The sequence below is a fragment of the Symphodus melops genome (assembly GCF_947650265.1).
Source record: "Symphodus melops genome assembly, chromosome: 1".
Lineage (NCBI taxonomy): Eukaryota > Metazoa > Chordata > Actinopteri > Labriformes > Labridae > Symphodus > Symphodus melops.
In genome coordinates, this window is record NC_136691.1 from 51,609,109 (window position 1) to 51,625,514 (window position 16,406).

General features: G+C 41.2%; 1 protein-coding gene across 1 annotated transcript; it reads right to left on the reverse strand.

The window, feature by feature from the left end:
* Positions 1 to 151: 151 nt before the first annotated feature.
* mapk4 (mitogen-activated protein kinase 4) lies at positions 152 to 16,398 on the reverse strand. The gene is made up of 8 exons (XM_079341952.1): positions 15,803 to 16,398; positions 14,666 to 14,841; positions 9,306 to 9,450; positions 7,697 to 7,779; positions 7,381 to 7,459; positions 5,830 to 6,049; positions 5,403 to 5,568; positions 152 to 4,388 (listed from the first exon to the last, which is right to left on the reverse strand). Exons 1-8 carry the CDS (start codon positions 16,167 to 16,169, stop codon positions 3,435 to 3,437), a joined length of 2,190 nt encoding a protein of 729 aa, XP_079198078.1. The 5' UTR covers positions 16,170 to 16,398; the 3' UTR covers positions 152 to 3,434.
* Positions 16,399 to 16,406: the final 8 nt, after the last annotated feature.

A 16,406-nucleotide genomic window follows, 5' to 3' on the forward strand; every position in this document is an offset into this window, starting at 1 on the left:
GAAGGAAAGGTATTGCAGACTAGTTTTGTTTATAATGCAGAGATACTCTGATGTTACAAATGTCCATGAACATAAATAATGATAAAATACAAAGTAATCTTATCATGTTTATTTCAATAAACCAAAACAGTGACACACATAAGGACAAATGAGACTTTCAGTAATATTTTATTAAATATTCAGCAAAAACATAAACTGCAGAAAGATACTATCAATCATTGTTGAGCATTTAAAAACCTCTCAGCTGTTCCAAAATGAAAAGCAGAGCTCTCTTTGCAGCATTAGTACAAAAGACATCAGAGCCCACAGATATCTGACTTTTACAATAAAGTGTCACCAAATAAATACAAGAAATTTAACACATTTTGAAAAGCTGTGAAAGCCATGCAGAGTAGACAGGATATGTTACATTCAGCAAGCTGGAAGCATCAAGGTGTAATAATGAGGCACATTTTATACATTGCTTCACACACTTATATCAATTAATATCAGCCCAGTAACCAGCTGTTAAGGTATGCTTGTGTTATTTGGGATGGATGGTATTGCTGGCATTACGAGCAGAGAAACCGTATAGAGCCTGGCGTGATCATCGGACCTGGATAGAGTCAATTCTAGACCCTTTGTAATGAGATTCACTGCAGCACAGCTTTTGTTTATGAGCAGATAGATAATTATCTCCGGACTAGAAGATTGAAAGCTTGCACTTTTAATTTACATACGCACATCAGTTAGTACAGCAATAAAGTCCAGGTGTGTTAATACCTTAGAGTTACATTCATGACGAGATCTAACATGTTTGAATTATGGCTGAGTAAATCTTAATGTGCTATTGACTCTACGTGTGCTCCATGTCTATTGTGAGTATGAAGGAATGTATCTGGCTTTTCTGTATCAAAGGGTGTACTGTCAGCCGTTGTCACGTATGGCTGTTTCATGTTGTGCACACGTTGATCTGCAGTCAACCTCTGTACTTTGTCTACATTGAAATTGAAATATTAACAAAGTCAACATTTTTTAAATTAACTTTAAGTGCACATTAGCTTTAAAAGCATTTTAAAACTCATTTTTTCCATTGTGGAAAAAGGCTCGTCATTCCTCCTATGCTGTTGCCATCTTGGTTCTCTCTGAGTGGGTTGTACGGTGTGGACTTGGAGTTACAGCGAACATGTAAGACAGTATGAAAGACTTGTTGCTAACTAATTAAACGTCAGAGAAAGACATGGTATTTGTTGTAGCTGTGCTGACAGTGATTTTAAGCAGCTTACTATTGTGCCTAAATGTACATAAAGCCCATTGAGTGCACTAAGTCAGCAGAGTAAATATCATACAGTTGAACCAGCTCTTTCTACACTGTGTGCTCAACTGTCTATCTTTTGGAAAGAGCCCAACAGACTCATTTTGCTGTAACGATATGCCCACCAATAGATTGTTAGTTTGATATGTGGAACGAATGAGATGCCTTTGATCAAGAAAATCCAAAGCACAAGTCCACAGCTTTTATCGGTTAATAACTTCGAGCTGACAGTATTTTGTATCTAATTTGGTTATCTTGAATGGAGACACATTGCTACTAGATTAAATTACATTTACTCACACCCATCTACTCAGTAGTTGGGCAGCATTAAGGAGCTTTGAGAAGAAATCATGTTGATTGTAATGAAATTACAATCTCCAAAATAGGCTTTTGTTGTCAGCAATATAGCTTTCTGAAGCTAACATTCAGGTATGCACACATGGTGACAGATTTCTTGCTTTCTTAGTGCAGAGTGGATAGAGTTAGTTGTATAACAGATTCTGACCTGGTTTGGTGAATCAGGCAGACAGAATATAAAATTATTTGCGATCAAACTAGAGCAAAGTATTCAGGGTAATCATAAATTATTACAACAGAGCATTCCACATTTAAACAAAATACAACTCACTCCAAATTAACATAATGTTGGGCTCTAGCTTTTAGCAAAGAATAGAGACATCTTTTGACACAAGATTATCATTAACACAATCTTGCGAAACATATTAAAGAATACAATATGAAATCAGTTCAATACAGGTTTACAAGGCAGGTAGCAGTGACAGAGCTCATTAAATTACCATGTGTTAAATAGCAACAAATTAGCTTATAGCATAATTTAGTATTTCCCAGTAAATACATTCAGAGGAGCTCAGGTTAAACATGTCACTCATCACTCAGTTTGTGAATATTACCTTTGGAAGACTTTCTGACATTTTGAAAAAATTACTGATTCACTATCTCAAATCAAAGGATCTCTTGTAAAGAAAGTAGCCTACGTTTGCCTATAAAACAGTTTTCCAATACACAATTAACCTAAATCCCCCCAAAAATGTTTTTTCCCTTTAAACTCAAGCTAAAAGTGTTTCGCTCTAATACTGTTAGATGTAGTTAATCTGCCTAATTTTTATTTTACAGCTCTTCAGATTATTAGTAACTAAAACAGGCAATCATCATTAAAACCTGGAGGGACACCGTTCCATATTCAAGCCCAAAGAACACTTCTTTTTCTTTTTTAACTCATTAGCTACTGTTAGCAACAGCAAAGACAGAATAAATGTTTCAGCTAAGAAGTGGCTATGAGCTATAATCTTAATGTTTGGAAGTGCTTCACAATAAAATAGCAAATCTGTTTTAACTCCAGGCTAGCTTCCAAGCAGTAATATTAGCTAGGGAGCTATAGGTTCAATGCTAGCACTAGTGGTTGTTTTATCTGTTGCTCTTTTCTTTTTTTTTCTTTTTTTTTAAATGCTGTTTTAATTTGAAATATAGATCGATGTCCCTCACCCTTTTCACCTTCTCTCGCCCTTCGGTTGTCAAATGAAACACAAGCACTAAAAATAATAAAGTCTGTCAGATTCCCCACATTTCCCACTTTGTCAAACAGAAGGAGGTGGGGATCATAATCTAGATTACAGCAAGACGATATTATTAAAACATTTTATCTTCCAATTCTATGCTTAACAACAGAGGAAAACGCAGAGTGAATGTTGAAAATGGCCCAGATAAATCCTGCTAGCAGGCCAACAAATCTTTGTTTAAAAATAAGTTACCAACATGTCCAAGTTTGACAAACGATTATAAACCCTACAATCATGTACACACTGTTTTTACAAACGTTTGTTCAGAACAAATACTTGATACATTTTCAAAGCTAGAATGGCTCTTTATATTAACCAAACTGCAGTCTGACCTCTTATTGCCTGAGAACACATCTTGACAAAGTTGCAGGATTGCTTGTTGAAGTGTCAGTCACAGCATGTCGCTTGTCATTGCACGGGTAACAAAAGGACGAGAGCTGCTAACACTGACGTCTAGCCAAATATTTAAACAGACTCCATCAATATGTAATGCACTATGAGAATAAGGAAGTGCTATCCATTATGATGCTGCTCTGTGTTGTACCTGTAGTTGAAATTCAGCATCAAGAGTTGGGCGTCTGTGGAGGTGGAGTCCTGTGCTCTGGGAGTCTGGGCACTTTTCGATTAATATTCTGCTGTTTGCTTTCTTCCTTCCACCCTCCCTCTTTTCCTTTCCTCCCTTCTGCTTTCTCCCTATTCTGCCTGCACAGTTTCAGAGCTCGGGAGATGAAAACATCCAAGTCAAACAGGCGATCTTTTTGCTTGACAGGAAGTGACTCCAAGCAGTCATCGTTTACTGGCTGAGTAATCGAAGAAGTTGAGGAGAGGGGTTGAGACTCTGAAGGAGGGATAAGTGGTGAGATTGGGGGAGACGCAGTTTGAGGTGTCTGAGGAGGAAGGGGAGAGGTGGGAGAGGACGGGAGAAGTGAGGGAAGCGAGGAGGACAAGTCAGGTGGAAGCGGACTCATCGCTACTTCATCATAACCTGCTGACGGCTGTCGCAGTGCTTCAGAGTAGTGGAAGACGGGAGTTGGGAGGTCAGATGGGGAGAGAGGAAGAGGGGGTGAGGATGTGAAGCAGGAGGGTGAGTTTTGCTCCAAAGAAGGGCTGGGACTGGGTGAATGCAGACGAGACTGGGTGCTCTCCACCCAGCGAGAAATCTCTTTGAACAAATCCCCCGTTTCCTCATCTTCCTCCTGTTCTGCTTTCTCCCCGTTTATGTCTCCCAGGTCCTCCACGACGCTGCCACAGACCGGCCCGGCAGGCACAGGGAGGCTGTTAGTGTTTCTCTTCCAGTGAGACAGATCCAGGATCAGCTTTGGCTCTGAGTAGTGTTGAGGCTTGCCTTCTCTCCAGGCTATTTTATCCAGATAGGAAGGAGAGCCCACTTTGTAGTCACAGGAGCGACCACAATCCAGATCCCCGTAGCCCAAACCACAGGCCCGCTCCAGAGAGGAGTGGGAGTTTTCCAGGAAGCGTTCGGCTGAGCTGCTGTGGGAATATTTGCGTGGATCGACCTAGATAAGAAACAGTGAAACATTACTAGAAGGAGACGGTGATTAATGGGGAAGAATGGAAAGTGGAACATTCACTTTGATTAAGTGTGAACTTTGTCGACTCATTCTTATCTATATCTAAGGAACAGGCGTAATTGAAATAGAGACAGCTCCGATGAGGAGTTTTTAGTTGGTGCTGAAACAGATTGAAATTCATATTGATAACTTTTTGTGACCTACAAAAGCAAACAAAACAATTATTTACAATATAAATGATGCTTTAAATCTAAATATATCCTAATAAGCAAAATGATAGTTTTGATTATTCAGAGCCAATTATTATAAATACAACCGAGCATAAAGTTTAAAGGTATACATGTGGGAAAAATATTAATTGACTTCCGTTGGTTTTAACAAGCTTGCAACATATTGACAGAAGGAAAACAAAGGTCTGGTCTTCCTTTTCCTCTTCATAAAATCATATTATCAAGTGTTCAACTGCAAAGATGAAGATGATTTAAAGTGACAGGGTAAAAAGGTTTCCTTTAAAGTATGGTATATGAAATGATCATCAGTAAAAGGTTAGAAAAATGTAAAGGAGCACTGCACAGCACGTGGAAAAAAAACAAGTTACGAATGTTGGTAATTTGTGTCTTCATTTTTAAAATCTAGCCTCGATGATGCAATCAAGTGATTGTGATGTATTTTTAAAAACCTTTTTTGTATTGCTGTTGTTACTTTGTTATCATTCTTTCGTTGCGCAGTGAGTCAAGTCTAAAAAAAGCTAAAAAATGTGTCACATCAATTTCACAGCTCTTCAAACAGACAGTGATACAAGCGCGGAGCATTTCCAGCATTGCAGCCTGAATGATGTAAGAAATGTGTAATTTTTACAATTACTTTGTCTTAAGCAGACTGAGAGAGAACATATTGTATGAATGACACAAACAAAGGCAACAAGGCAGAAAAAAAAATCAATACTTTGAACACAAAGTAAATTAAAAAATAAAAGAAACAACTGCTACACAATCCAACCTGAGCCTCCTCCGGCTGTGAGGTGGAACTGGCCCGTGGGTCTCTCTGCACCTCCTCCTCTTCGGTGGTGTCTCCCAGGTCAGATGTATTGTGACTGGGGGGCATGCAGCGACACCTCCCACCTGACTGCTGCCAGGACACGTCTGTTGATAAACTGTTGTCATACCTGTGTCAAGGTAGAAAAATAAGAGCTTGTAAAAGGAGTGCTGTGCAGAGATTTCAAACACTAACAAGGTAGTCTGAGCCTATTTCTTTATTTTTGTGCTTTCATGGCTCTGAGGATATCAAATAAATAAGCTGAGATCTTGAATAAACAACCCACAGTCCCTTGTTAGACACAGTAAATCAAATGTAGGGATACAGTACATATCCTCTTTGGCTCTCGTACTTAACTTTCATCAGTGTATGAAAACCTAAATGTACACACCTCTCCCAGTGGATGCTAGAGGCCTGACTGTTGCTGTTGCTGAGGCTCTGCTCGGTGATGAGGCTGTCCTCCAGCTCGTCCTCAATGCGGAAGGGATGTGACGAGGTGGGCTCATCCTCCGGACATGAGTACTGCTGGAGGAAGGGATGGGACAGAGCTGCTTCAGCTGTCAGCCTGTCCATGGGGTTAAAGGTCAGGATGAGCTCAAGGAAGTCCACAGCTGAGAGGAGAAGAAGATGTATTAGTAATGATGCATGTTGCGTTCTTTTTAAGCATCCTCTTTCAGGGCAACATGATAGTTGTTAGACCTTCAGGGGAAGCATCTGTTTCTGCTTGTCACCCCTTCAATCTTCCATGGTCATTAGGCGGCTAATAAGCTCTGATCTGCCGCATGTGTTCAAGGTTTGCAAATGAAAATATTCAGGGGCTTTTAACAGATCTTTACTGAAAAACTGTGAACATAAGCATTTCATATCAAGCTGATATTAGCTCAGAAATCAGGCCTTTGTTTACCACTTTATCATTTTCTTACTGCTGCTAATGGTTCAGACACTTTTATCACTATAATTGGCATTGTAGCCCTAAATCTTTCATATTATCTGGTGTGCCGTTGCTCTGTTCATTTGTCTCTATCCGTTTTATTCAACATCACCTCTATTCTGTTTTACAAGCCAAAAACAGTCACAGCAGATGGCTGTTTGGTTCTGCTGGAGATTTCTGCCTGTTAAAATAGACGTTTTTATCTTGCCACTGTTGCCAAGTGTTTGCACATGTTTGATTCATACTGGGTCTCTTGAAAACTTTAAAACGTGTCTCGAGATTACAGTAATTAGAAATTGCCATTTTTCAAGTTAATATGGATTGATTAGTGGACTATCCAGGGGAAGTGTTACCAGCAGAGAGGGAGGAAGTTGATGTGTATCTGCATCTAAAGGTCTATCAAATGTGCTATATTACCTGAAAGTATGAACTGTTTTCTTTCTGGTTTTCATTAATTAATGAATATTAGTTTCTTATTCCTTTGATAGTTTAGAAATTATTGGCCACAATTCTTCACAACAGATCAACATGATTTACACATTTGGAAAATAGCAGTACTATAGAGTCACCTGTCAGTCCACTCGGCCACAACCCTAACTGATTAAAAAAAAACCTCTACGGTTTAATTAAGTACTTAATTTAAAAAAAAAAAAAAACCTATGTTGTTTGGCCTGTAAAGAAATTCGCTTTTGATACCAAAACTTCTTAAACAGGCTGTAAGTATATTTATTTTTGCTATAAGAAAGGACATTTTAATATGTGCTCCTTCTGGGATTCCTTGGCTTTCGCAACCAGCCACAAGTGCACAATGGAGAAGCTGCCATTTCTTGCACTTTCCCATTAGCTTCATTCTTCAGGTTGCTGCTTAAGTGGTACCAGCACGTAAACGTCCCACCCTGAATGTTACATGGCACGCTGTGAGAAAATGGTGACTTCATCTCATTTGTCTTCATTTTCTTTTACACCGCTTGACCTTCCTCCCCTTCTCTTTACTCAATTCCCTCTGCTCACCCTGAGCATCCACTTCAGGCAGCAACTCCGAAAAGGGTTTCTTGACTCTCCATCCATGACTGACATATGAAGGCATCACCTGAGGAAGGATGACAGCAGGGTTAAAAAATACCCTATTGGATTCCTGCTATAAATGAAATGTAAATGAGTTGAAAGCAACAGAGGGGCCCTTGTTTAAGAGAGTCGTTTTCACATTTAACCTTGTCTGAACTGCAGACTATACTTGTCAGGTCTGAAGCAGCAAACAGAACATGACAACGACACCCTGCTCCATATTTAAACAGACATATGGGAGTAGAAGTCACTGAAGCGTCACCTGTAGCAGGTCTTGTCTGTCCTCCTCTCTCAGCACAGGCACCGTGTTCAGAATCAGCTGCATCTGCTCCAGCTCATGGGCTCCTGGGAGAGGAAACCGACCAATCAGAGACGAGAGGAGGACAAGCAGAAGATTGGTTACATGAGCAGAGGTAGAGGTGACCAATTAGAGTCAAACAGGAATACCTAGGAGCTTTGAGCTATCAAGTGAAAGAAATGGTACAGTTAAGGGGGCTGAAATGTATATTCAGAGTATCTATGAATGAGCACTACAGCAGAAGAGTTTAACAAGTCGCATTTCATGCACGGCAAGCGCATTCGCACCTGATCAGCTGCACAACAGTCACCTTAACCAGCGGTGGACCGTTGTGTGAATGCCGTGTAGCATGAATGACGAGACTGTGATTGCCGTGTATGAAATAAAACTGCTTTATTGTGTACATTTCATCACTTCTGCCTGCTTGCCGTCTGTGAATGTTCCTCAACATTTCCTGTTGCATTCACACAATGACTCCAACATATAAAGGATACACATCAGACAAAGTTGGGGTTAAAAAATGTGGCCATTTGTGTTCATAAATTTAGCTCATCCCAGACATTTCAGGCAATTTTCATGAGTTTTGTTTGTGTGCGAAAACCCCAATTGTTTGAAATGCTCCTTTAAATGTTTTACTCATGTCACTGAGATCCAGCAGGTGGTGCTCTTTTATCACACTCTTCTAAGAGAGGAACAAGAGGCGGAGCGTAATTGGATAAGAGAGAGTTGCTTGCACTTCAGTAAACATAAAAATAATGCACCATGTAAACTCAGGCAGCTAAGTGAAAAGCACGACAAGCATCTCTGAAAGCTGATGTGAGAAAGTCTGCCAGAGACGGACAACAGGGAACAGATGACGCTATGAGTTAAGTGCATCATGTCTCATGTGGTGTAGAGGGCTGGTGGAGGTCACATCAGGCCTATCAGGAGGAGCTACATCAGCTGCAGACAGCAAGATTTTCTCTATCATCATTGTTATTCTGGTCAGGCAAAGAAGTAGCCTGCAGAAAGAGAATAAAGGATCTTTGGAGGAGGACACTGCAAAGAAAAACTCTTCTTAGCCCTCAGTTGATGCCATCTCGTGACGGAGACTTGAGGCAGCTGTTTAGCACCTCTGCTCAGCAGAACTTTACATCAGTAAACAGACTGCAATGCAACTAGTCTATCCACTTAGACGTCAAAGAGGCCTGCTTCCAGTGTCTCACCTACTCATTGATGTGCATACTACATTCACCGTAAGAATGTTTGCATGTTAAATATTAATGATCACATAACAATGAGCTTCGTAAAATTGAACTTCAAATATTTTGCATATCTTTAACATGCGCTGTCAACATGAATGCCAGAGATTGAATGGAAAAACTGCCAGTTAGTCGAAACATTCATTTCCCAGGGAGATCGTGCAGGACTCTGAGTGATAAGAATGTTCTGCTGCATACTAATGATTTGATCATTTTCCATTTCGTCTCTGAATTAGTGATCACAAATATCACAAAGTTTCTGCTGGGCATGGAGTGCATACTAACAACAAATGTTTCAGCAGCAACTGTACGACGAAGAGGAAGAGGTTTACCTGCAAACGGCATGCGTCCAGTGAGCATCTCAGCCAGTATGCAGCCAGCGGCCCACATGTCTATGGCCTTGGTGTAGTTGTTGGGGGACAGGAGCAGACGGGGGGAACAGTACCACTTAGTTACCAGACCCTCAGACAGATAGCCCTGGAGGAGCAGATGAGTAGCATGAGTGCCTAAAAGCAGGAACAGGTGAGTCATAAACAATTAACGATTACATACAGAAGTCTTAGTCATGATGATGAGCATGCAACTGAATATCTTGTTACACGTTGGCTTAATAATCTGAACGTAACTGCGTGAAAACGAGGTGTTTAAACTACTAATATTCAGTTAAAAAAAAGAGTCTGCAGTTTGTTAATATTCTCAGCTAGAAAACTAAGAAACTTCAGCTCATGGGAGGCATTTGATTTGCATCCGAAAAGACTTCATGAATTCATGTCATCCAGGCTAGGATGGAAGGTGGCTTCTCTGCAGAGAAAAATATCTCTGCAGGTCCTGATATCCTCGGAGCCTGTGACGCTCTGCTGTATGTAACAACACAAATCCTCTTGTTAGGGTTGCTCTGTACGCGGCGGCTTTCATTTTAGCAAATGTTCACCTTGATGACACTGTGCATGGAAATGAGCTACAGAGGAGGGCATTAACATAAATAACAGATTTACATGTAATGTCACGTATTTGCCTGTTGCTATCATTATTTTTTTTTCTCACTTTGTTTTTTACGACACTCTATCCTTCACTCTCTCACCTAACTTCATCACTCCTTCTCTCTTCCTCGTCTCTTGAGCCCCGATCTTGTGCCTGAGGCTTCTTCACAGTCATGATGTCAGATGACTTTAGATTGTTGCCAAGCACTATTACATTTTACTGCGGCAAATTTCCTCATATATATCTCATATATAAGGAAACTATGGATATATTTTTCTAAATGGTACACATATTTTTATGGTTGATAAAGAGATGTATGTCCCTTTATATCTGGCACCCCTCGCACAATTACACTATCAAGGTCTATGCCACATAGACAGAAGGGGTTTTAATGTGACGTGGATGAGTTTTCACACTAAAAAAAATTGGTATCATTTTCAGTGAGACCTTTTTAGACACCAGTTAAATTATCTCGGACCAGCCTGTAAGATCATCACAAAGCAGGACAGCGCCTCTCTTATGATTTAAGTCTGTTTCAACGTGACTTTTGCATTTTGCTTCAATTGTGACACTCGTCATATTTCAAGGTGGTACACATTTTCTTACTGTTAATTGTCAACTGTGTTGATAAGCAGAATAAGGACATGATTCAAAGCCTTTGTCCACTGTGAGCCGCCCACGGCAAAGATCCCACTTATACATCACTTCCAGCTCCGTGCCCTTACATAGAATAGAGCCTGGACAAAATGGTTTCAAAATGATATAATGGCAGGTTTCGTTCATACCTTAAATTACTCCTGACTCTCTGCCCTCACTGCACCTTACATTCTGCCACCCACCCATCCACGTCCTTTCTGTTCTCCTCTGCGTGCCAACAGATGACGGAGCAGAAACTGATGCTGAGTGCTCACTGATGGTCTGACAAACACTTTACACCTGTGTGTTCCTCTTTACCCTCTTCAGAAAGAAAAGCTCATTGGTAGAGAACCAATGAGCTTTTCTTTCTGAATCCCTAATCCTGACATGCTGTAGACAATAAGTGGTGGACTTGGTTACATGGAAACGAGTGATCAAAATAAATGAATAAAAGACTTTTTGAAATATGTTTGAGCAAAAAAATTAAGAGATTTTGTTTTAATATCTTAAAAAAGCTTCTTTGCAAGCCCCTTCCTTCTCTAACTTCTTCTTATCCCCTCCATTCGCCATCACCCTCTTTCCTTCATGCTTCACCCCATCTGTCTCTCTCTCGCCCCCTGCTTGCTTCACCTCCTTTCTCACCTCTTTCATCCCTCTCTCCTCTTTTTCCAGTCACATTTCCACCAGCGTACTATGTCCTGCATCTTTCCTTCTATTTCATCCCTTATTTTCTCTCTTTCTTTTCTGCCCCTCGTTCACCTTTCCTCTCCGTTTTCTTCTCTCTGTCCTTCATCCAGGTCATGAATAATTTCTGTGCAGAAACCAGCTCGGCCTCGGCAGGTGACATTCAGCCGTACACGCTCAAAGAAACTCAGAGGTCTTTTTGGTTGCTGACTGTAAACAAACAATGTTTGTGTGGCCTCTCAAGTAAATGTTTGGTGGTGCAGTCGGAGGAGCACATTTCGACAGCTCCTCAGAGAGCCTCATACTGATGCGGAGTAGAGTCAGAGTCTGCTGAAAATCAACATAAACCGTGTGACACACTGAAGAAGAAAAGGTAAGAAAGACTATGAGGAGAAAACAATGAGCCGAACCCTTACATTTTAATGCCAAACAAACAAAAAAGTACAACCGTCAACTATGATGTGAGCAGGGCTGAATCCCGGAGTCAAAATCCTACAATGTTGTTGGACATTTGCTGTCAGAGGTGGGACTCGTGTTTTAATCAACTATTTGTACTTAATAACTTGTAGCATTTCAATCCTTTTGTGCACACTTTAAATTGTGACACTGAATATTTATCTTCTTTACGAGTCCTCAAAGAATCAAACTCAATCAAAGAGTTATATGTTACAGTAAATGAATGGGTTTTTTTCATGTCTGTGTGCAGACAAACTTTCTGACATCCCTGCAGAAGAACATCTAGACCCTCCTCTGGATGCAAGGCCCCTTTTTAAAGCAATATACAGTCAATAGCACATGCAAAAACAGTAGAGCTTGTTTTATGACCCAATGTAACAGTTTATAATATTTGTGAATCCCCCTGAGCTCATTACAGCACACGTCCGTTACCACAAAATGTTGGAAAAAGCAGCTCTTTGGCTCTGCATTATTAAATAAGAGAGATGATGCTAGCACATTCACTGCAGGCATCTGCTTTAGTGTCAACACTGCAAAAAGCCCGGCTTCATCTTCACACACATACACACACACACACAACCTTGGTAACACTATTTTATGCTAATGAACAACGACAACCTGATGTTCTGCAGGCTGACACACACGTCAGCTGGGACCGACGGCCAACTATCAGCAGTTAGTTGAAAGAGTGGGAGTGTAATGTGCAGCCAGCACTCTTATTGGTTATTAATGCACCCCTGTTATCAAAGCTCTGAGTCTCTGTGAAAGAAAGAGGCTCATACTGCAGCACAAGTGAAGGGAAAATACTGCCCGTGGGATCTAAAGTACAGACTTTCTTGTGTCATCCATTATCCCATTAATAAATGTGTTATACAATAATCCTGCACTTTACCTTTTAAGGGGTGTTGTTATTCTTCAGACAACCAAATGATGTGATGAATCACGATGTGTTTTTTTTTGCAATATGTGAGTTAGTCAAAGCTTGTTTCTCTGCTCTCCTGCACAGCCCAAACTTCCTTCATCTCTCTCTCTCTCTTGCTCTATTTGATCTCTTTTTTCACCCCTCCTTCCTCCTCTCACACAGTTTCTCCTCTTTGCACTTCAGCTCACCCTCCTCCTTACATCCCCTCCTCTGCCTTTGCTTTTTCTACCTCTCTTTCTTTCGACCCCCTCCTTTCTCCTCATCTGTTTTCTGTCTCCCTCTCTCGTCATCCCCCCCCCCCCCCCTTCTTCCGAACGCACCTCCTGTGTCTGCACCCAGCTGATCCCCGGTCCCGTGTTCTGCCTGACAAAGATCGCCTTTCACCAGAGCTCCTCTCCACAAGCACAGGCCGGGTCGGACACACGCACGCGCGCGCGCGCACACACACACCCAAACACATGCACACACACACACACGCACACCCTGCCCTGCTAGTGTTACAGTAATGCTGTGGGATCTTCATACATAATAGCACAGCACAACGGAGCAGTCAATTGTCACATTCATCTCTGGGAAGCTTTCATCTACAATGAACAGGACAATTACAGGTTTGATTGGCACAGAACTTGAAAACAGTTTTGGTACGACATCATTGACATGGTTGGTGTTGGAGGGAGGTGATCTGTGATAAAAACACGTGGACACAGGGCTACAGACTCGCTTCAACAGGTTATTTTATCCACATCATGCAAACAAGATTCAAGAGCAGTGAAAGAAAATGTGTTGTTGTTAAATAGGTATTGACACTTTGGGAACTATTTGGGATTCCACTGTTTTAAAGACAGCCTGAAGAGGACACTCGAGGAACTGCAGCACTTCAACACTGGCTTCATTTGAGCATTCAGAGGAAATCAGCTGGAAAGATTAATCATTCCAAGCGTCGGTTGTAATGCACACATGATGCGTGCAGACTTACTCACTCACTACAGGAGGATTCTTTTGATGGTCTTATCCTGCAGTGTATCCATTTCTACTTAAACTCAAAGGTTTGTGCTCTGCTCTCTGCGAAGCACCCAGAGTCGGGGCTCGAGGAGTTGCTCTCTCCTTCCTGATAACAGCCCTGCCTCAAAGGGAAGGAGCAGAGATAATGTTTAATATTACAATACTCTCTCCAGATTCATCCATCAGGAGCACAACAGCCCACGCTGAGTCAGAGCAATGAGCTGAGTGAAAAAATCCTCCTCTGCTCTGCTGACTTGAATATTTATGGTTGGATTAATCTTGATAGAACAAGAATCAAAGAAGACTAAAATCAGTGAAGCCAAAAGTTTTGTGGACTGGGCTTTAAAATGTGATGCTGGCTTGTCCTCTGAAGATTATGGATTATAAAATGAATACAAAACTTGTTATTAGGAGAAGAAGAGCCTAAAGAGAATAATGAGCACAAGGATTCGAAAAGAGCATTTGACACCCTGAGGCTTTATAAAGTTAAAACCATAGACTGTAAATATTAATGGACAAAACCCAAGTGACGTCAGCAATCTGTTACCGCAGGGGGCCGGAGGCTTATCAGCGGCAGCCGCCATGCTGGAAATCCTGTCTGAGCCTAACTTTCCGTCAACCTAACGACAAACTGAGAGCTGGAGCTGAGGCGGGTTTTAAGCCTCTTGACAAACCGTTACATCATGCCCACCTGTCAATCACATCAGGTACAAGCCTAACTATGGATAACATAGTTATCATTGATAAAAAATCAAATGGAGCCGTTTAAAAAAAAAATCCCTCCATACAGTGTGTGCCTGTGATGACAGTAACTAATAAGACCTACTTTGTTTTTTCTACAAGGCTGTAAACATGTTTATTAATGCTGTAAAAAAAAATGTTTTGGTGTGTTTGTGACATCTGGAGCCAGCATCAATCAGACACTCGACAAACCGCAGGATTTTGCACTTCCACATTAGCTTCATTTTTCAGGACCGGAAACATCAATGAGAAATATTTCCGGTCTCTTACCTTATGAGAATAGTGAGGGTCAACTATCCTGGCAAGTCCGAAGTCTCCAATCTTGAGCAGCAGCTGGTCCGTGTTGATGAAAATGTTGGCAGGCTTCAGGTCTCTGTGCAGGACGTTGGCCGAGTGAATGAACTTCAGTCCCCTCAGCAGCTGGTAGAACAGCAGAGTGGCGTGACCTGCTCAAGGTCAAGTAACTCATATTAGGATACAGCACACCACTTTCATCCTCACTCTGGTGAACACTTAGGCACTGATCATTTCTGAACAGTGTTGTGTTTGTTTAAACATGCCAGTACATTTGTGCTTCACAGGTGACTGTCCATCCACTCCATCTTTTAACGTCTGAATAATAAAAACTAGACTACTTAAATGTTAATTAATTCATATGAATGCCTTTTTATGAGCTACAAAAGTGAAGGGGGATCATCAGGGAGAGGACAGGATGTTGCGGTATAGTTATTTTCAATGCCTTTGAATGCTAGTGTGTGTGGTACATGGTAAATAACGGATTCATGTTGAGTCATTGGCTCCACTATTAATTTGATTGTATTTTATCGTTTCTGTTTCAGATTTTTAAATCTGTTTTGTTTTTATTTATCATCTCTTAATCTCAGACTTCCATGCCTGATTTTGAATATCATTCAAACAGATATTGAGATGTTATTTTATTATTGGTCTTATACGATATCTGATATAAAGCACTGTGGTTCAACTCCTGTGGCTTTAAATAGTGTGATAGAAATACAGTCACTAAAGTGACTTTAATTACTTTTAAAAGACAGCAGGATGAGATGTTTTCCTTTTGTCAGAAAACATTACTTACACTTAATACACAACCAATCAGCACTTAAACAACCCATGTACCACTTTGTCCATGGGGGCTCCAAAAGCGACACAAGTAGCTTTAATACGTTTTTTTTTTACATATAGGAAAGTCTAATTAATCACGATACAATTATTTTTTGTCTCACTTGACTGAGAATATTTATGAAAAAGGAGCTACAAAAATGTGTGCTTTGTGGATGTGAATGTCGTCGCAGTTAAAGAGGGTCTCAGACTGACTGCCTCCAAATCCAGTAAATCACAACGTAAACACAGCCAGCAATGCAGCAAATAACCAGCTTGTGCACTGATTACCTGTTTGAAGCGGTCCTTGTTCCAGCAGCCGAGCCAGATCAGTCTCCATGCACTCCTGGACGATGTACAGGGCGCTCAGCTGGGTGGGGTCTCTGGGTAAGGGACGTCCGTATGGTGCCAAGACCTCATGAACCCTCACCACGTTTTCATGGTGCAGCCACCGGGTGATTTTCACCTCCCGCAGGGCGTGTTTCACCGTCACGGCATCACGCATCACAAGCTTTTTAATTGCCACTCGTTGCCCTGTGCGCTGGTCCACGGCCGAGAGCACCAGGCCTGTTACGCCCATGCCAAGGGGTCTTAGGTCAACAAAGTGGCCACCCAGGTCGAAGCCGTGGGGGAAGAGGGGGGTGTCATGTCTGGCCATGATAGCTCACTTTAGAGCTGTATGTGAAGGATGATGACTAGATTCCTGAAGTGTAATGGATCCCAACAGGTGCTTTTTGTATATTGTTTTAGCTTCAATGTTACATTGTGCTGGTGATCACCAAACTTCTACTGTAGACCTGTTTTTCTCTGACTAGCTGGTGCATGAAGTTTTTGTTCTCATTTAAATAAGGCCAACCTTCAGTAACCAAACTATTCTGGTGTTGGTTTAAGGAAA